Here is a 22,357-nt window from a genome sequence, read left to right as displayed (position 1 = left end):
TCTACCACAACCCCAAGATCTTTCTCTTGGTCAGTCTCTGCCAGTTCACAACCCATCAACTTGTATTTGTAGCTGGGATTTTTGGCCCCCATGTGCATTACTTTGCACTTGGCCCCATTGAACCTCATCTGCCACATTGATGCCCACTCACCCAGCTTCAACAGATCCCTTTTGGAGTGCCTCACAATCCTCTCTGGTTCTCACCACCCTGAACAATTTAGTGTCATCTGCAAACTTGGCCACTTCACTGCTTACTCCCAACGCCAGATCATTAATGATCATGTTAAAGAGCATGGGACCCCGTACTGAGCCCTGCGGCACCCCACTGCTTACTGTCCTCCACAGCGAAGATTGCCCATTTATACTCACTCTCTTCCTATTAATTAGCCAGTTTTTGATCCACAAGAGGACCTGTCATTTTACTCCATGACTCTCAAGCTTACTAAGGAGCCTTTGATGAGGAACTTTATCAAAAGCTTTCTGGAAGTCAAGGTAAACAACATCTATTGGGTCTCCTTTGTCCACATGTTTGTTCACCCCCTCCAAGAAATGTAACAGGTTAGTGAGGCAAGATCTTCCCTTACAGAACCCATGCTGAGTCTTCCTCAATAACTCGTGTTCATCAATGTGCCTACTCATTCTGTCCTTGATAATGGTTTCTACAAACTTTCCTGCTATTGAAGTCAGACTGACGGGCCTTTAATTTCCTGGATCTCCTCTGGAACCCTTTTTAAAGATGGGGGTGACATTTGCTACCTTCCAGTCCTCAGGAACGGAGGCAGATTTCAATGAAAGATTACAGATTTTTGTCAGAAGATCCACAAGTTCAACATTGAGTTCTTTCAGAACTCTTGGATGTATGCCATCCGGATCTGGTGACTTATTAGTTTTTAATTTGTCTATCAGTTGTAGGACCTCCTCTCTTGTCACCTCAATCTGACTCAGGTCTTTCAACACCCCTTCCAAAATAAGTGGTTCTGGAGCAGGCAAACACTTCTCATCTTCCACAGTGAAGACGGAGGCAAAAAATGCACTCAGTTCCTCAGCCATTTCCCTATCCTCCTTCAGTAATCCTTTTACCCCTTGGTCATCCAAGGGCCCCACTGCCTTCCTGGCTGGTTTCCTGCTTCTAATATATTTGAAGAAATTTTTATTGTTGGTCTTTATGTTTTCTGCAATATGCTCCTCATAGTCCCTTTTTGCTGCCTGATCAGAGTCTTGCATTTGATTTGCCACAGCCTGTGTTCCCTTTTATTAATCTCACTTGGACTAGCTTTCCACCGCTTAAAGGAGTCCTTCTTACCTTTTACAGCTTCCATTACGTGGTTTGTTAAGCATGCAGGTTTTTTCTTATACCTGTTTGTGCCTTTCCTAACTTGTGGTAAATATTTTATCTGAGCTTCTAGGATTGTAGTTTTAAATAGCCTCCAAGCTTCCCCAAGGGTTTTGACTGTATTTACCTTTCCTTTCAGTTTCCTCTTCACATGCCTTCTCATCTCAGAGAATTTACCCCTTTTAAAGTTAAACGTGGTTGTGCTGGTCTTTTGGGGCAACTCTCTATTTATACAAATGGCGAAATCAATAATGTTATGGTCACTGCTCCCAAGCGGTGCGATCACTTTTACATCTCTCAAGCATGACAAGCATGATTAAACTCTGAAGGGAGTTCTGGCAATCACATTTAAAGGGACCACATGCCTTTTAAATGCCTTCCCTTCATTGGAAATAATGAAGGATAGGAGTGTCTTCTTTTGGTCTGATCTTTTTGAAACTTGGGGGTGTGTTTTAAGGAGAGGCACTGGATGCTATGCTGAAATTTGGTGCCTCTACCCCACGGAGCCCCAGATATCCGTGGATCAATTCTCCATTGTACCTTATGGGAATCAGTCTCCCTAGGGTATAATGGAATGTCCAGAAGACATCTCCCACACACTTTCTGATAACCCTGAAGTGGGGGGAGGGCCTCCAAACTGGGGGATCCCCTGGCCCCAACTGGAGATTGGCAATCCTGTTTAAACAAGTCTGTTGCAGAGACATATCATGCATGAATGTGTATGTGTGTTACACAATATATGTAAACTCTACATCACAGCTATGCTGCTTACATTTCAAAGAGTCCTCCTCGGGCTGCTTGTCCTACAGCATGAAGAAAGAACTACTGCTTTACATAGTCTAGTACTATGCAAAGCATGATATTGAAGGTTTAGAAGATCCTTAACAGGGTGTGGGTGGGGTGGGGTTAGTCTCTTCTTTAGCTGGAGATGGCTCTACACTTGCAGCTGCTTGCCAGCAAGGAGGATGGGCAAATGATGCTGGTGTAAGGGTTTCCAAATTAGGAAAGGAATATGCAGAATAGAAAAGAGAAGGTGGATCTTAGAGGAGTCTGATGATGGAGGAGGTAGGGTCTTCCCTTTTCAATTTCAGTTAGGGCATGCTATGGACACATTTGTCACAACTCTTCAGCTGAGACAAGATGGGTGGTGATTTCCAGTGCAGAGGCACAAAATGCTACTTGTGTCCCTTTTCAGCATGGAATGTTTGGCCATTTACTCCTCATTCCCATTTTCCATAGCAGTTTCATTGATTTGGAATAAATTTCCCCTGGAGATCCATAGATCTGATAAGATCTTTCTGTTCAGAAAGGCATTTCTTGTGAAACTTTCATGTAGTTCTGTTTACTTGTTCCTTTGGGTTGATGCCTGCTTTTACCTGCTGATTTGACTGTTTATATAATGTTTACATAATTTTAAAAGAATATATATGAGCCCGCCTGGCGGGGAGGGCGGGATACAAAAATAAAATATTATTATTATTATTATTATTATTATTATTATTATTATTATTATTATTATATTAGTTGCGTTGGGCTCTTAGGAAGAAAGTTGGTATATAAATGTATTAAAACAGATACATACATATAAGAAATATTAATAACTGAGGCAGCAGAATATGTACTTCGATGGTGCTAATTGTGAAATGATAATGACAAAATAAAATGAAGCTTTGGGAAATAGGTATGTACAGAGCTAATCTGGATTTCCCCTTCCCTCTTCAGCAAGTCTCTGACTATGGGTTTATAATAAGTTATCTTTAGCTTGAAAATGAGGTATCCAGAATATTGAGTGAAGGAGCTCCTTAAATCTACAATATAATTTTTTGAAAATTACCCAGCTCTTTTCTTTTGTTGTTCCCATTATGAATATTAGCAATGTATATGAAAACTTCATTAAGTTAAATTACTCCTAAAGGCTTACCCAATGGCACTCAGGTATGGAAAAATATGGGATAAGGGACTGTATTTTCTCATTAAGATTCTAGGTAAAATTACTGAAGCAAATGCTAAGAATTATGTGAAGTTTGGAAACAAAGGGGAAAATGTTTGTTGATGCCTGCTGGTGCTATTTTGCTATGATCTGATTAGCACCTGTTTGCCAGAATTAATCCAACTTCAAACACAACCATGCGCTTTCCCAGCTATCATTAGAACACGTCATATGCTCTCTATTGCAGATCCCTAGAATTTAAGCCTGGGTTTGAAACAATCAGTACTCATTAAAAGGATATTTAATTTTGTAAATTAAACCACATCAACATGGAAACAGAAGTTGGACTGTGATGGTGCTAAACAGCTCTGTAATAGTCAGTGTATTATACAGAGGAAGAAATGTACATCTGCATTAGGCATGTATATTATTTAACAGAAGCATCTCTGTTGTTTGGCAAAAGGGGCAATTGGTCATAGCACCACATCTGTAGGGAGGATGAGAGATGGCTGCACTGTCTGATGTTATTTTCATCTATATTTATATTGAGATTGTACTCTCAACATATACTCTATGAAATAACACAACACAAAAACAAAATAGATCTCTGAGTCAAAATATTGACCATCCAGATTAATTTAAATATGTAACCTGTTTTGCAGTTCCTAAATGATACCTCAGTGTGCATGTATTATCAATGCTTCTAGGTGTCATGGGTAAGGAAAAGACTGCTTTGTAGGGTTGTTGGGTTTTTTTGTAAGGTTCAGCACATCTTGGCAGCAAAGAGGAGATCCATGGAGCATGTGCTGTGACAAGCAGTGCAACAGAAGTCGATGGGCTTCAAAGGGTGCAACTGCTTAGGACTGTACCAAGAAATAATGCAAGTTGTTAACAAGACCAATCATATATGCCCCAACTCAAAACTTAATTTGCTTAGTCTGTGAAGAAAACAATTCACCCGTAGCTTTATCATTGTTGCCTAACAGGACTGTTTATTTTAATCTTTTTTTTAGCTGTACTGTTAAAAGCTTTTTTGGCACCCATGAAAATCACATCCACAGGTTCTACATCAATTCTTTCAGTCATGTCTCTCAAATTTATACATGAAAAGCTTATTTGAAAGATGGCTATGATTATGTTTTTTTTTATAATGTACTATCAACACAGTTTGTTCTGTTCTGAAAAAAAAGGAAATATAGAGGAAGACCACATAAAAAGAAGTATATTCCAGTTATTAAAGACTTGGAATGAAGGAATGGATTTTGGTCACAATGAGGCTTCGATGATCAAAGTGTGACAACATAATTTAAAACATTTGTTAAGGAAAAGGAAAGAAAGAAAAATAGATTTAAATCTGGAGCAAAGAGGAAGAAATTGAGAAGCAGCTGAGGCTACCTAGATGCAGAAGGGGACCATGCATAGAGTAGCTAACTCGGGGCTGGGAAATTCCTGGAAATTTTTGGGGTGGGACCTTAGCAGGCTAAAATGCCACAGAGTCAACTCCACATAGTAGCCAATTTCTCCAAATAACTGATCTCTGTAGACTTGAGAGCAGTAATTCTGGGAAATCTTCAGGCCCCACCTAGAGATTGGCAATCCAGTCTCTATTTTAATATTTGTTAAATGCATTACTAAATAATATCAGTTGTCTGGACTCCGCCCCAGACCATCTCGCTGAGGCTTTGGGAGCCATGGCTGAGTGGCTGCAACAGAGCTGGCTGAAGCTTAATTCAACTAAGATGGAGGTCCTTTACCTTAGCCGAAGTGGAATAGAGTTGGGTATGCACGGTGCACCCTGCATGGTGCACCACTTACGCCGGCTCAGAATGTGAAGAGATTGGGAGTGACATTTGGATGCCTCACTTTCTATGGAGGTCCAGGTCAAAGCAGTTGCCAGATCTGCCTTTTACCATCTTTGGCAGCTCAGGCAGCTAGCACCCTGTCTCTCTTCTCAGGACTTAGCTACAGTGACCAATGCAATGGTCACTTTCAGGTTGGATTACTGTAACTCACTCTATGCGGACTTGTCCTGGGGGCTAATCCAGAAACTCCAGCTAGTGCAAAATGCAGCAGAACACTTGCTAACTGCATTGCCTTTACAGGCAAGCATATGGCCAGTGCTATGCCAACTGCACTGGCTACCTATTGAGTACTGAATTTGCTTCAAGATTTTGGCATTGACATCTAAAGCCCTGCATGGCTTGGGACCAACATATTTGAGGGGCTGCCACTTCCCATATTTGCCCCCAAAGACCTTACGTTCAGTCAGTCACCATCTGCTGGCTGTTCCTGGCCCAAAGGGCATCTGTCTTGCCTCGACTAGAGCCAGGGATTTTTCTGCCCTGGCTCCGGCCTGGTGGAACATGCTTCCATTTGAGATCAGGGCCCTACCTGACCTACTATCTTTTTGTAGGGCCTGTAAAACAGAGCTGTTCCACCAGGCCTTTGAGTGAAACAGTGGACGCCCATAGTACACTGAGTCTGGCCTTCCTTGCTGCAGTATTCTATCTTCTGTCGGGCCTACTGAAGTATCATTGGTTTCAACTCTATTTGTATTACGGCCTGATTAGTTTGTCTTCTGTTTGAAATGGCATAATTCTAATTGTTTAATTGTTTTTATTGTTCTAACAGCTTAAATTTGCACCTTTCTGACAGTTCCACCTTCTCCTTCCCACCTTGTCCATTGAATAGTAGGTGCAGTTGCATAACAATCCCTGGATGAACTCCACCACTTTTCCCCCTACAAAACAGCCCCTGGGCCTAAGTATCTCCAACAGAACTTTAAAAATTATTTTTAACAGTTAACCCCACCCTGCTCATGATTTTCTACAAATTGCTTTTGAAACTGCTCTTGGTTTTAGAAGGAGATCACCATTAACAGGAAAACACAATTCTAAAGCTCTTTTATGATCAAGGAACTACTTTTATAGTTGCCTGGATCTGAATGTTTGATTACAACCATTATATGTTTGCGTAGAGACAACTGTGAGAAAATTAGCTATAATGACTTCATATTGTTATGCTGCAGTATATGGAATCCTAATAATGCACTGATTATAACATTTTCATAATAATGATTATGGAAGGGTTTTTAAAACCAAAGCTTCCACTTACCTGCAGTGAACAACCATTGGTCCAGCATCAGGAGGATTGCAGGTTTTGACTCGTCTTAAGAAAGCTAGGAATGGTGTAGGGTGTTCCGGAACTCCATGGTCAGGCCAGGCAGTGAACTGAAACTGCCTTACTTCTCTCTTCTCGCTTGACCCGTTCTGCAAGGTAACAACATTGGTTGAAATGAATGTTTAATGCCTTAGGAGTAAAAAACATGGCACAAGGACACTTCATCACAAAATTTATGTAACATTCTATCTGACAGAAACAGCACTAACAAGTAGTCCTGCCACACTATTAAAATCTGTAATTCATTTTGATTTCCAGATAGGTTTGCCAGGCCTCCCCCCCCCCTCCAGCCACAAGTGAGGAATGTGGGGGTTGGGTTTAGAGCTCCAGGTTGGGAAACATCTAGAAGTTTGAGGATGGAGCATAAGGAGGACAGGGACCTCAGTGGGGTATAGTGCCATAGAGTCCACCCTCCAAAGCATCCATTTTCTCTAGGAGAACTCTGTCTTTAGTCTGCAGATGACCTGTAATCCTGGGATATCCCATCTGGAGACTGGCATCCCTAGTTCCAGCTCGCTTTCAATAGATAGTTGTTCTTCATTAATTACAAAAATGACATTAGCAAAGATGGTGCTGGATAGCACATGCACAGCACTGGCACTTGGTGTGTCTGCTAGCCACTACTTGGTTCAACTACTTGTGTATAGACACAATGCTAAAAAAGATGGTTGCTGTAAGCTTTGACAAACAAGAACAAAATGAAAATGTTCAAATGTCTAAAAGGCTACCATATGAAAGAGGAACAGAATTTTCAAGAAGACCAAATCAATGTATAGAATATACAACAAAACTGATTTCATTTACATATCAAGAAATGAAATAAAGATAGCTGGAAATAGCAAGGACTTAAAGCCACTGACAATTACTGCTGATCAAAGGAATTCTGTCATTGTGTGTGGGGAGGAGTCTGGCTTTCTGTGGGTTGGATAGGAGACTATCAAACTTCAGATAGGCCTTGGCCTAATCTCCTCTTCATTTTCCCCTCCCTTCTGTATTCAACCAGTAATCTGAGGGAAATTCCCTAGTGAGGACAGGAAATCCATCAAGGTTATGAGGAGATCTGCCATAGGATGCTGCGGGAGGGAGAGCCAGTTCTTGAGTGGGAACTGCTGTTTATATTATTGAATTTTTGGGTGGGAAGCCAGTCAGTCGTTGGTTGGGGTTTGCAACAGAGGCAGGTATAGCCTCTGTTCCCAGGCCAGAAATGGTGGCCATTTTGGGGGATGTGTTTGTCCAGCTTACCCCAGAGTAACAAGAAATGTACCTGCCCTGCATACCATCTAGATAGGCCATGAGTTTAGAGTAGAGAGAGATGAAACGTTTTTTCTACATTCTTTTATTTCTTCTTTTAACTTCTGATATGCCTGTACATAGTTGTGAGTTTTAAATAAACCCTTTGATTGTTAAAGGAGTGAAGTCCCTCTGTACCACATAGTTCCCCAGCCAGTTGGAAACACTAGGAGTGGAACAGGAAATCCCTAGGGAGGAGGAAAATGGTAAGATAGCCAATTGCAAACTATTCAGAGGAACCCCAAAGACCTCTGGGAAGCCCTAAGGTGGGTTCCTAGTGATACCAGAGGGACAGTGATTGCAGCAATACCCTGATGCAGTGGAGTGGAACAGTCCCTTCAGGTCAGAATCCCAGGAGGGGTAGGCAGAGCTGGAGCCTGCCAGCTGATGCAGGTTTGGTATGCTGAAATGCTCCTTGAAATGCTGCTCCTGGGAGATGGGAGAACCCTAAGAATAGCTTTTAGAGGAAGACAGAAGATTTCATCAGGATGGGAGAGGAACTGGTGAAAATTAACTCCCATGCTTCTGCCTGCAGAAATGTTAGGCAGGATTTAATCCAGGGAATTTTGTGGAATTTTGAGAGCAAAATTACCACAAAATATTTACTTTTACAGAATCTTGCTGTTGCCAACAGATAGGATTACATGCCTGTATAAAACCTTGTCAGTTGAATGTGTCCATATGTAACAATGAGAGCTCCTCCTTCCTGAGATAATGCAATACATGCTTGTGATGCAGCTAACATTTCATTCAAGGAAATCCTTAGAAATGTTGTTTTGCTATACAACATCTCCCCCTGTCACATTAATCCCGCCTTGCCCAACAAATTATACATACATAGCAGACAGGTACCTTATAAAGTGCAAATGTTCTAACGCAGTATGTTGCTAATTCTACAGTGTCCAACAAAGTCACCTGGATCAATCCATAAGTTTCTGTTCCTCTGCTGGGCCAATACTGATCACACTTAACCTGAAACAAACATTGAAGTATTAATATATTCATTTTAATGGTTTATATTTTCACTTTAATGGCCCCACTGTTAATGGTTGTGAATTAATGTAAACAGGTTGAAATAAATACTACCAAGTAACCAAATTGAGACAGAAAATATCCTAACAGCATTCACTCTGGCTGCTAAGGAAGTGATCCAGGAAGTAGGGAATGGTATACTAGGGAAACATCCTATGTTCTCCTACTAATGAATTTGGCGGTTCTAGCAGGGGAGCACAGATGTCACATAGACCTTGACTGAACTACAGTACAATCCTTTCTGGGATGGTTCTCCTCTTCCACTGAGTGCATAGCTTCAGGAAGGATACATATGGAATGGTGAAGAAGGAAGAGGACACCCAACAAGCCATCCAGAATCAACTGGATTCAGAATCAACTGAATCAACCCTAGCAATCCGTGGGGTGACAGATGCCACAGCCAAATCACACTCAAATCCTTTAACTTTGTTTTCAATTGTTATTGTCCTTTTATTTTTGTTTCATTTATCACAGCCAGACAGTTGTTTTTTGTCATACTGTAACAGCCTTTAGCCATACGCAATACATTTTACCAACCTACCTACATATTTGTTAGGGAAAGATGGCTTAAATCACTTCCTCAGCACTCAACATGCCAACTGAGACAATGAGTGAGCTTGAGCCAGAATACTACAGGTTTTATTGGCTAAGTCTTAAAGCAAAGCAGGACTCTTAGTAAAGGTTTAGGATTACTCTTGGAATTCAGCAGACCAGATGGTATACATCAGCACAACTATGTAATATATGTAACCAGAAAACAAAATTTATGAAACTGTCTCCACTTATAAACGAGATTTCTCTGTCTTTCACTTTCCTGTGCCTTTATGTATGCCCAAGTCTGATATGCCCCAAAGAAATAAATTTAGACCAGGAATATTCAAGGGACAGCAACAAGAAGTACAGATTCAAACTGGAACAGAATTGATCTTCCACTGACCCACTTGTATTTAGTTCCAGATTTGAACAAAAGTTGCATCTGCCCCCACCCATGCAGTTGAAAGGGGGGAAAGTCAGCACAAAAGAGGGTGAGAAAGAAAACAACCAGATATGACTTATTTCCTCTAAAATTGTCTCCGCAATTGTTGTTGCATGGTGACAGTGGTGGTGGTGGCTGTTGTCTCCTTGTAGGGTTGTAGACCAAGGGAAGGCAGGAAAAGAGTGCTGCAAAAACCTGTGCTTGTAGTGGCTTTTCTCAATACATGCAGTACCGGTTCTAAAGGTTGCAAAACACATTAGGCTGTTAGAAAGTTATGATTTCAAATCCAGCTCCTGTGCTGCACACATTCACATTTATTTTGCAGTGCTGCAAAACATATTAAACACTAATCCCCAAATCATTTGCTCCCAGACAACCATTGGCTTCTGGGTTAAGCAATTTGAAGGCTATAGAACAGGACTGAAAGGAGAGGCTGGACTGCTCTGGCAGAGAATATTTTAAATGAACTATGCCACAACCTATGAAGAGTATTATAGAAAAGTATAATTTTCTTCTTAGTCCTTTGTTATGAAACATATGATGGTGTTAAATTAATGGGTCTTTAAAATACGTGACTTGATAGTAAGTGTTCATACATCAGATTTTAAAGGACATTTCATCTGCAGAGATTTCCATTTCAAAATACTGCTTGCATTAGCAAGCAAAATAATTCTGCACACAGATAAATAATACAAGCATATGCTTATCATTTTTGCAGCTAAAAAAATTAAATTTGGTTCAAAGTATCATCTAGCATATAATGTGACAGGATATACAATCCCTAAGAAGATATAAAGTCTCTAAACAGCTTAAATAATTTTATTTTTAAAACAGATGATATACTAAAATTCCAATGCTTCATAAAGAAATTAAATTCAAAGGGTTCAAAAATTATTTTACATATACCAAAGACCCTTGGTTTGCCCAGTGGATTTTTGTATTCTATGAACGTGATATTTATTTGCTTGTTTTCAAAATTTATATCCAACCTTTTTGCCTCCATCAGGACACTAAGGCAGTTTACAGATTAAAGATATATATAATAGAATACATCTTAAAGCCAAACCAAAACACTTAAAACCAAGCTAAAATACACATGGTGGCAGAAAATTCTATCAGGTCACAGCTGATATGGTGACCTTGTAGGGTTTTCAAGGCAAAAGACTTCAGAGGTAGTTTGCCATTGCCTGCCTCTGCATAGTGCATAGTACTGTGAACTTCTCCCAGCAGAGGTAACAATTTTGCTACTATCTATAGTGACCACATGTTTTGGAAAGAAAGAGAAATGAGTTAAGAGATATCTCTTAATTTCACCCCTTGAATGTGCAACAAAATCAGAAACTAATGTGAATTGAAGGGTGGTATCCTACAACGTACTCTGACAAGTAAATACAGTCTACCAGCCTTATGTTGTGGCCTGACAACCCCCCTTTTTGTGTAGACTGATAGGCAGCAAAAATATGCTATGATGCAAAGCTATGGCTGAGGAACTGTGTTGGGATTTGTGGGTTACAGTCTGTGGATTCCTATAATAAAAGAATTGATTATATAAACAGGTGGAAACTTTCTTTTCATTACCTCCAAATAAACTTATTCATACTTCTGTACTGGAGGTGAACTGGCACTACTGCTTAATGTTCATTAGTTCACTTTAAGTGGAAGGATAAACAGGACACTATTCATGTAATTTTTTTGTGTTGAGAAGTTTGCAGGTGTGGAGGAACAAGTGTAAGGGAAAATATACCTAGCTGAATGAGCTTCAGACAGAATACACCTTCAAGAGCTATGGCATAAGGCTTTGTTTACATCAGGGCAGCATCAGCACACCTTGAAGTAGGCAGCTGCTGAGGTTCATGGTTTCTGGCAGAGCTCACCAAAGCCAACTCCCCTCTATCAAGACAGAAACCATCTTAAAGGAATTTCCTAGTCAGTTCTAGCTAAGTTCACTGTTCTCTGACTCGCTTCAGGTGTTAGTCATCCCTGCACTGGTGGTTATTCATCAAGCCTATTCACTTAGGCGTACTCATTATCTCACACAGTTCAGCTGTGAATCTGGTATGAGAGGGAGAACTCTCTCTCACCCTGGAAAGTTCCGTGGATACTGCTCAGTGATTTGTTGAGGAGGTCTGGAGGTTATTGCCTTCAGTTTTCTTTTTTGTAAGTTAACAGTTTTAAATGATGAAACTTGCCCAGTTTTCTGTAAGTATGGCTAGAGAGAAGACATGTCATCTTAACTTTTACCCTTTCTGTCAAGCATATTGTTTTTTTTTTTTATAGTTTGCTTTCATTAATAGCTGTTTTTAGTGTGTTGCACATCAAAGCCATGTAACCTCTGCTTTAGTTCTCACTTGTAGCAAATGCAGGAATGTCCTCTTTGAAGATAAAACCTTCCTGGGAACATTTTCTCAGGCTTAGGTCTGAACCCAGGATGTAGCTAAACTGCGATAGCAGATAACGTAGCAAGCTGGAGTAGAATTCCTAAAGTCGCTTTGATGTGCCCCTTAAAGCTGGTAGTCTTGAAGTAGGCTTTATTGAATCACTTTATTGTATCACTTTCAATCTGGTGCCTTTCTGAGCAGAATGGATTATCAATAAACTAATACTTTGTTTCAAAATCAAGGACTGGTTATTTTGAAATCTCATGCTTGACACTTTCCCTCTGAACCCTCCTTGCTGCCAAGAAGATATTTGTGTTATGCCCCGGGACTCTTTACTGCAAGAACCAACTGCGCTGTGTTAGGACTCCAGTAAAGGCAGCTAGTCAGCTTCCTTATTTTTGTGCATTTGACTGCCACTGAGCCTTGTTTTTATACCTTTTCTTAAATGTCTTCAATAAAGCCTCCTTTTGCTTTATGGTCTGTGTTACTTGGGGAATTACTGAAACCAAACCCAGGTAAAACTTGGATATGTTACCATACCAGGCAGAATCAGCCTTGACATGGTAGCAGCTTTTTGGCATCTAGTCCAGATTACTTGGGAGTAACTGCCTGTGTATATAGTTCTATGGGTGTTTGATACAGAACATGGGCAACCAAGAGAGCAGTGATCAAGCTAGAGTGTGCCTGGAGCACTGGATGTGAAGGTTACAGTGAACTGAGAGACTGACTTGGCTGCAGACTTCTTGGATATGGAGAAGGAAATTCTGAGCACGAGAAACTATGGAACCATGGGCAGCAAACTCTGCTCAGTTTGTAATGTGGCAGAAAGCAATTCCCAGCTGTACACTTTCAGTGGGAATGATGAGGAGGAGCAGGAGGATTATGTTATCTTGATGGAATTTCCAAATGCTGGAGCCAGCTCAAGAGCTGAGGCAGAGCACAAGCAACATCAGTGAGTCCCAGCTGAGATAAGGCAGTGAGGGGCCAGGAAATGGAGACCCAGGAAAGAGGGCTAATGCTTGAGAGTTCTGTAAATTGCCAAATGGAGACAATGAACTATCTAAATCTTTGGCTGAAAGGCAGCCTGCAGACAGATGGGAGAGAAAGAAGTTCCCTGCTTATCACTCAGGGCAAGATGTGTTAACATTTTAACACTCTTTGAAACTGACTGTAAAAGTTCTGGGGTGCCCAGAACAGTGATATCTAGATTCTGTGGTCTTACACCATGGGAGAGCTAACAAATTTACAGTTGGATGAAGTTCTGGAACTCCCAGTTGCAAGCACCACTGAGAACCACAGGGCAATGGGTATACAGGGGATACAGCAGAGAGTGCAAGCAGTGGGAGGGCATACAAGTGAGTGGGGGAAAAACATAAGCAAGTGGGCATGTGGACAGGCAGAAAGAGAGGAGCAAGTTACAGGCAGAGAAAAAGAGGGAAGCTCCTGGGCACTCTTTAACCAAGGTCCTCAAAACCTGGGAGTGGCCTGCTTTGCATGCAGGAAGTCCAAATTTTAGTACTGGAGTTTCCACAGTCTCAAGCAACAGGTATTGTTATGTAAGACATTTCTGACTGAGAACCACTGCTAGTTAGATCAGCCAATACTTAGATAAGTATATGCAAAAATACTTAGATAAGTATATGCAAAATAGATGATTCAGTGATATAGCCAAAGGGTAGTTAGTTTTGTTGTAATAGAATGGGAACAACACTGTGAGATATGCTGGAAGATACTGAGTAGAAAGCTCAGGTTGGGGGAGGAAGGAAAGCACTTATAAATCTTAGTAATTAAAGCACCTCAGGGCAACTAGGGAAGATCTGAGGGCAGGGACATCAGATGAAGCTTCTCTCACCCTCTGAACACTGACCCTGAAGGGCAAATCAAGAGACACAAAACACTCAGCACATAAAGTAATCAAATGATCCAGAATTGCATCAGGAGTGGTTAGACAGATGACAGTATCAGGAGATTATCCATTCAGAACATCCTGGCTCTTCTGATGAACATGTAATAAGCACAAAATACAAATAAGGGAACTACAAAAGAAGAACTGAGAAACAAACATATATTAAAGTTACGTCATTCCACTGAGAACGAGAAGTGTGAAGAACTCAGTGAGATAAGAACACAAGAACATGAGAAGCCATGTTGGATCAGGCCAATGCCCCATCCAGTCCAACACTCTGTGTCACAGTGGCCAATACACACACACACACACACTGTGGCTAATAGCCACTGATGGACCTCTGGCTCCATATTTTTATCCAATCCCCTCTTGAAGCTGGCTATACTCCAGAAAGTGACAGCTTGACAGAAGGATGCTTCAAAGTGTGACTGTATTTTGTAATCATGAAAGCAACAGTTGATATAAACAGTTACAGATATAGTACCTCGGTATTTGAAATATGGCATGGTATCTGAAAATGTGGGCAGCAGTGATGCCCTTTCAGGAATTTTTTCCAGGTTCAGGAATGTTGAGGATCAGTGAGTAGTAGACCTGGTTCTATTGTCCCTTGAAAACAATAAAGGCTTAAAGGCTGTGGCAGCACTTGACATGCCATGGCCCAGACTTAGAGAGCAATCCTAAGCAGGTCTACTCTGAATTCTACTACAGTTTATTCAGTGGGTCTTACTCCCAGGAAAGTGTCATTAGGACTGCACTGCTAGTGAGCTTTCTTTTTCTGCTCTTCCTCACCACACTTGCTGCCTCTACTGCTTGCAAGGGAGGTCTGGAAACTGCAGCTAAACTGGCTGCTAATGCAGGCTCCAGCTGGTTCTTTTCCCTTCCCCGTCAGGTAATAAAGTCCCCAAAATTGAAAAAAAAGGAGATAACTTTTTTACAATTCTAAACTTTGGTCATTTTGGATTTCTGAGCAATTGGGGGTATTTCTTAGCAATTTAACAGTTTACAGGGCTGTTGAGATTTAGTGGATTCTCACTGAATTAATTCACATGCTGTCCAGCTTAAGTGGAGCCACCCCATTATTTGATGCTCTCTAGCCTGTATTGAAACACCACTAGTTACACCTGTTGGTTCCCAGGTTCAGGAAGCACCTATTATTAGATACTGAGTGGATATTATGGGGCATTTCTGGACTAATTCAGGTCCTGTCTGATTTTTCAGGAAGCACCGCATTGACTGCATGGTCCAGTTGCCAGTAAAGCAGCATGGCTGTTTTTAAAATGTGTGTATCTCAGTGCCAACCAGATTTAGTAAGGCACTACGACTGCAGAACAGTGTGTGCATTTAGTGCCCACCCAATATTCCCAAAGAAGGGTCTCTATCCATTAAACATACTGCAGTTCCTGAAGAGGCCATCTGTAGAAACAGGACTATTTGAAAGCGGGGTGAGAACTTCTGTCTTCAAAGTCTTCCAGGAGTTCTGCAAAGATTAAGTGCAGCTACCTTTTTTTTGGCTATTTTTTGTTCTTAAAAAAAATACCCAGAATAGTTTGTATAGCTTTACAAACTACCTTGGGTGTCAGTGGTGACAGAAAAGTGGTGTGTGTGTGTACTGAAGAAGGAGAATGAATGAATGAGCAGGACATTCTCAGGAGAAAGTGAAGTGCCACCCTAGTCTAGTAGCAATGGTATGCTTATGATGGGAAGTTGTAATTTATTCTTTGGTTGGGAAGAGTTTCACTTTCTACCAGCTTACTACAGCACTGGAGCAGATAACAGTGTGAATAATCCAGCAGCATGGCTTAGCAACAGCTTCAGAAACTCAGCCATGAGCAATATTAATCCTTCTACTACTTCAGAATAAGAGTTTAACATGCTAAAACAGAAGCAAAGTTGAGGTCAAAGATGATATTAGACAAGGTTTCCAAACACAAATGCACACAAGGCACCTTCTCATAGCTCTTTTTTGTATAAACCATGAGGACTTCTGCTGATAAATGCATAATGGATACTTCTTACACTCACACAGAACTGCCACCAGCTTTTTGCACAGATGTATGACAGCCTTCTGTGATGAAAACTATAAATATAGTGAACAATGAATAGATCCATTTCCCAATAAGAATGAAGACTGACACTATTTCAGACCTGAAGAGTTTAAAAATCTACATCTATTACCAAAGAATATTCATGAACCTTCACACTCCAGAAAGCCACAGATGCCAAAATATGGCCCTGCCTTGCATCAGTGGTGCTGAAGGAGGAAAATTTCCATATGTAAAAATAAAAAAGAGATGAACACAATTCCTGACATTCAAGGGTAGAGAGACAATTTTCCGGTAGAAAGATCTACTCTTAGTCTGGGGTGGGGGGAAACTCTCCAGGGGAAGGGCAAGTGAGACTTTTATTTGGCTTTTTTTCTTTAGCACCTTGGAGAAGCTCCTAGCAATACAGACACTGAGCAGCTCATCCTTCCTTTCAAGTACGGCTTGAGAGCATTTTGAACACTGAAACTGTTCTTACAGCCCTGCTGATTTAACACAAGGATGAATTAGTAAAATTTCTTTTGCATGCAACTTTCATTTCCACTGAGGCATCTGTCATTTATTTGGAGGATTCAGCTTCATGCTTTCCTATGCATGTTTATTAATAAACTGCTAGACTGTACTATCAGTTTAGAAATTGAGTAGAAAATTAACCCCTCACATTATTTCATTTAAATGCCAGCACAGGGCAGGTGATAAGTTAAAACAATTGTCCTATCGTTCCTCTCAGTCAGTCTGCACAGCAAGAACTTGTTACATGTGGGATATAAGCTGATCAATTTCATGTGCAGCTTTTATATTGCACAGAAATGTGCTTCAACGTATGGACTTGATTTAGAAGGTTTTTAGATTTTGGCAAAAGAATGTGATGTGCCTATAATAAATTTTGATTCAGGCCAAACAACAAGTATTCATACAAAGATATAAACAACACAGAAGACAAAGTAGTTTGGGAGGCATCCAAATACCAGACCAAATAATGGATGATTGAACTTTATATAACTGAAGTCATTATGATAATTTTCAGGTGGTAACCATGTTGATCTGCAGTAGAGCAAATCTGAGATCAGTGGCACCTTAGGGACCAACAAAATTTTGAGACTCAAAGTTTCCCTCATCAGAAAAAGTCATTTTGGATTTTTTTTTAATTTCCCTGCTTATATTGTAGCTTTACATCTAGACTAATATTTGCCATGCCGTTGTAATAAATTCCCAGGAAGTGGGCCTTTTGGTCTCTCAACTAGTAATTCTCAACTAGTAACTTAAGTAGGAAAACATGTGGGAAGCCAGAATTACATTTCCATTTACAAAGGTATAATTTTATGGTGAATGCATTGGGTTGGATCCAAAGGCTTGTCCTGCAAAATGTTCATGAGAGTTCATGTCCTCCTTAGAGCATCATTTAGGGAACTGCGGTGAGTTGTAGCATGATAGTGAGGTGGGAAAGAACTGTCATGCAAGGGGGTATTACTCAGTAGTAAAACATCTGGTTGGCATGCAGAAGGTTCCAGGTTCAATATCTGGTATCTCCAGTTAAAACAGAAGGATCAGGTGGTAGGTGATGTGAAAAACCTCTACTGGAAATCCTGCAAATCCTGTTGCAAATCTGACTAGACAATACTGACTTTGAGGGACCAATGGTCTAACTCAATATAAGACAATTTCACGTTTCATGTCAGATTTGCTTGTGGGCCTCTGAATGAAACCCAGTATGTAGGCTGTTTGGATTATATTTATTGTTCAAAATATTATATGCTGCAATTCTGAAGCAATTGCCTGAGGTGATATGATAAAAACAAAGTTGCTTGTATCATAAAAAAAATTAGACAGCCACCATGGTATGAAAATCAAAACTGACCTACTCATCATTCAATTGCACTTTAGTGCAATTTTCTGCATATGGCACTCAAGGGAAGATCTCCTGCTCTCTCTGCTACATCCCACTCCCATGCAAGAGTCACAGACCACAGGTACAGATGGATCAGTAACGTCAATACTCAAGGGCAATTTCACATCTCGGGTGCCTGTCTCTGTGACTTCACCTCTGGCTGGCTATATATAGAATGGAGAATAAATTAATAATATACTTTTAGTATTGATGAATTCCTTCTTGAACCTCACTATGAACCCAGCCAGAGGTATACAAAGTAACAAGCAGCCTTTCTTTAGCCTCACACACAACATGGGGAATAGTTAAAACATTATGTGCTTTCTTCTAGCAGTTTGTACATACTCTTTATATATATATGTTTCTGTATGTGTGCATGTGTGTGTGTGTGCATAGCAGGTGGGAAGATACATGTGCAGAGGAAGACAAGAGAAGGCAGAAGTGGAGTGAATGAAAAGGATTTCCTGAATTGAGATTTTACTAGGAAAAGACCTTATAAGAATAACAAAGGGGGATCTATGAGAAATTCATGGGAAAATTCCCTCATTGCTTACTGCTTAGTGTTCTGGCTTCTAACACCCCCAGCCATCTTTCTGTACCCTTTCCTCTCACTGACACCTTGCTGCTCTGTCTACCTACCCCCCCCCCCCATTTTTGCTCCCATCCTTAGCACTCTACTCATAACTCAATAGCCTGATGAAAATCAAAGAGAAGGCTCATAGAGATCTCTTCCCCCTCCAATCTTTATTGGCACCCCTCTCACTGGTACAGAGCCCAGCGAAACTCCCAACCTCTGCCACCAGGTCCACTAGGCTCATCCCCCCAGCTGTGAAAGAGCCAGCTGCAACTCCTGGCCTCTGGCACAGTGCTGGAAATGGGCAAGTGGGAGTGAAGAATCCCCTCCCCAATGTCCAACATTAATCCTCACAGTCTGTGTGGGTAGAAGACAGGTGGAAAGTTTTAAGAGTGTAGCTGAGCTGGCAGCTGTGAAGGAATGCAGGTGGGTGAAGAGGTTCCTTCTCACTCCCACCTCTGCAGCTTTTGGCTCAGCTGACCTTTTAAGACTTTCCTGCTGGCTTCTAACCAGTCAGACTGTGGGAAGAAACAGTGCTAGAGCTGTGTGGTGGGGGGAAAAAGGATTCTTCTTATGTAGCTGCATGTCTTCAGTGCTGCTGTTTCCCATCCTCTTCCCCTCCTCCACTGCAGCAGCTCTGCATTTTGGGGGTTTCACCCTTTTCTCTCCTTTTTATTAGATTTAAGATTTTTCTGCAAACTTGAGAGGGCCCCTCAAGTTTGGAAAAAAAAAATCTCTTTTCTCTACATATTGGCCCAATACACAGATAAATGTACCTGCATATAAGCCTACATGTGACTATTAGAATGTATGATATAAAGATAATTTATACAATATAGTGTGTCCACTTTAAAGAGATATAGATACATCTGTATATTTTAATAACATATGGCTATGCTGCATTATCAAACATATTTCACTGAGGAGGAGATTGTCTTTCATTTTTTACATATGAAGTGCTACTTTAAAAAGATTAGATATATAATACGGTAAATCTACAATGAATACATCAATAATATCATTACAGTTATCCATATGCCTTAGTCCTAATACTGACTTTGAAAACTCTCCTCCCATCTGAACATGCAATATATCAATCAGGTTGACAGAATTGCATTTTTCTGGAGACAGCTCCATCACTCAGTCATTTTTATCTTAGTTGTAACTCAGTGTATCAAGAACATTAAAAAGTAAAGAAATAGTGATATCCCTTATTTGCCTATTGTTCCATTAATCACTCAAACGTTCACTTTTATGTGACAAAGAACTGCCAGCTTAATTCACATAAAAGAGAAGCTAATCCCAGCTGAAAAGAATAAAATGCTATTCGCAGTGGGTTGGACTGAAATATGCCCTAATGTGGAGGAGAAAAAGGTTTTCAGAAAACTGTTTCCAGAAAACAGAGTGATTTTTCAGTGAACCAGTGTGGTATTTTGGTTACAGTGTTCAACTATGCCTGGGGAGAGCTGGGTTCAAACTTTTGTTCACCATTTCACTCACTGGCTGATCTTGGACCAATCATTGTCTTCCAGCCTAACATACCTCAGAGTTGTGACAAAAAAGTAAAGGAAAACAGAACCATGCATGTCACCACAAGATCCTTGAGAAGGGGCAGGATAAAAAAAGTATTACATTTTTTGGGGCCAACAAAAAACCAATATTGACCCAACTCATCACTGGAAAGTGCAGATCTACCTTCTGAGCAGGATTTCAGTCTTTCCTTTCCTATTGTAACATGCTGGTAAATTTGTGATTGACATACTAACTGCTGTGAATAAACTGGTTTGGGACTCAACAGGAACTCAAATCTAGTTATTGAAGCATGTGTTGCTATATTTCTTTTAATTTTTAACTTTTATTAATATTGTTTCACATTTACAATAAAAAAACATTGTTACAGAACTTTGCATTCTAATAAGAGTTTCTGAGGAGTTTTCTTCAAAAATAGATCAGCTCATTATATACAGAATTGTTAGGTATAACATTATAAGTATAACTCGATGTATAATGTATTTTTATGCTGTGAGCCGCCCTGAGCCTGCCTTGGCAGGGAGGGTGGGATAGAAATATAAAGTTATTATTATTATTATTATTATTATGTTCTAACAGATAAGTTATTATTGGATAACATAACACAACAACTTTCTTTTCATATATATCTGGTAAGGTATTGCTATATTGGCAACAAAGGGTTTTTATGTTAAAAAATTCTGGCCCTGAGTGTGTGTTCAGCAGCCAGTGCTGTGATCCCACAGGGAAATTAACAAACTCCCCTCAACCCCGCCCCCTGAAAACTAGGGGCGATTTCCCACACAGCTTACCGAGGAGTGAAGTCCCTCCTCACCGCGCAGCGTCTGCTCGGATTTCCCACCAACTGCTCCACGGATTCAGGAAGTGCCGCACCTTTTGCGTCTCAAATGGAAATCGCTAAAACCCTAGTTTACGTTAGCAACGCAAAAGATGCGGCACTTCCTGAATCCACAGAACAGTTGGTGGGAAATCCGAGCAGACGCTGAGCGGTGAGGAGGGACTTCGCTCCTCAGCAAGCTGTGTGGGAAATCGCCCTAGGATTCCATCAGCCAGTGAGGAGAGGGCTGAATTCAGTCTCCTGCTTCTTCTCCCTAAGAGTTATCAGTGGGTGTCTATTTTGGGCTAATGCAGTGGTCTAGGGAATTGTATGAATGATATCCTATCCAGCTGGGCATACAAGCATGGAAGCTTGCTCCTATGTGTACAGTGCCTAGCTTTATCAGAGTGTCTGGCTTTAAGCACAGTAATAATAAGGTAAGGAAAACATTGTTAATGACAATAATATGGAATATCAATGAATCCTCAATTTAAATTGTCACATGCTCTACTAGTGCTTTTGAAACACATTGGAGTAACTAATTCACTACTGATAAAATCACATTTCTCTCCCCATGAATTTTAGTGGATACAAAGTAGATAATAAAATGTTATTTCTATAGAATAATATTTTAGTCTTGTTCCAAACTCCCTCTACCTTCAGCTGTGTTCCCAGAGCAATTTACATTTCTGATTGGTTAAATAATGCAACACAGAAACTACTTGGGACCACAGTGGGTATGCATGCATGCAGAAAGAAATCAAAACATTAAAACACTGCAGGAAGTAATCCTGCCACAAGTCACAAATACAGGAATATTAACACTTTAAATTTCTTTATGTATTCCTACCTTGTAACTTTCAGTTGCTTTTTAAAAATCACTAGTTTTCACTCCTTAATACTTTCTTTTCATTTCATACAAATGAGACTCATGTATGTAATAAATATGTTATCAGCATTCTTCCATGAACCACGATGTGTATAATCCTTTTTGATATATAGTATATTATATGATAGCACAGTAATAGGGCAGAATTTCTCTCTGAGGGCTGGCTAGGTCAGGTGAGATTTAGGAGATGACATTTTAAAGTGAAGACAATAAAGTGTGAACGGTGATAAATGAAAAAGCTCCCCTTAACCTGCAGCTTCCCAACAGGCAAACAAATGAATAACTAATTCACTGTAACATCTTCATTCAATGTAGTCAGCTGTTGAATATGTAAGTTCTCAAAGCTGGGGTTAGTCATACATCTAACACATGCTAATGAGCCAACTAAGTTTGTTTCTGCTGATGCTCTTCCCTCTCAAAAAATCCATTTATCTATGCAGTACAGGTTAGAAACGCTGAAGCAAAGCTGCAGGACTGAGCAACAGGAAGGCAAATAAACAAAAATGTGACGGAAGATAGAAAGGAGATGAAGTCCCACAGCAGAATGCTCTTGCCTTCAAGATAAAATAATTATCAAGGCTGCCAGTATAAG

At 40.4% G+C, this 22,357-nt stretch overlaps 1 protein-coding gene across 42 annotated transcripts in view; it reads right to left on the bottom strand.

Annotated features, from left to right (window-relative positions):
- Window positions 1-22,357, bottom strand: part of PTPRD (protein tyrosine phosphatase receptor type D) — a 1,753,725-nt gene that overhangs the window by 40,689 nt on the left and 1,690,679 nt on the right. For all 42 annotated transcript variants that reach the window (XM_060237318.1, XM_060237320.1, XM_060237317.1 and 39 more), the window contains 2 exons: window positions 8,586-8,705; window positions 6,378-6,532 (listed from right to left, as the gene is read on the bottom strand). In XM_060237318.1, the coding sequence (XP_060093301.1) occupies window positions 6,378-6,532; window positions 8,586-8,705 (275 nt within the window). The remainder of the gene's footprint in view (window positions 1-6,377; window positions 6,533-8,585; window positions 8,706-22,357) is intronic.

Source organism: Heteronotia binoei, chromosome 4 (genome assembly GCF_032191835.1).
Source record: "Heteronotia binoei isolate CCM8104 ecotype False Entrance Well chromosome 4, APGP_CSIRO_Hbin_v1, whole genome shotgun sequence".
NCBI classification, from domain to species: Eukaryota; Metazoa; Chordata; class Lepidosauria; order Squamata; family Gekkonidae; genus Heteronotia; species Heteronotia binoei.
The sequence above is the reverse complement of the archived record's forward strand: the minus strand, read 5'-3'. Positions and strand labels throughout refer to the sequence as shown.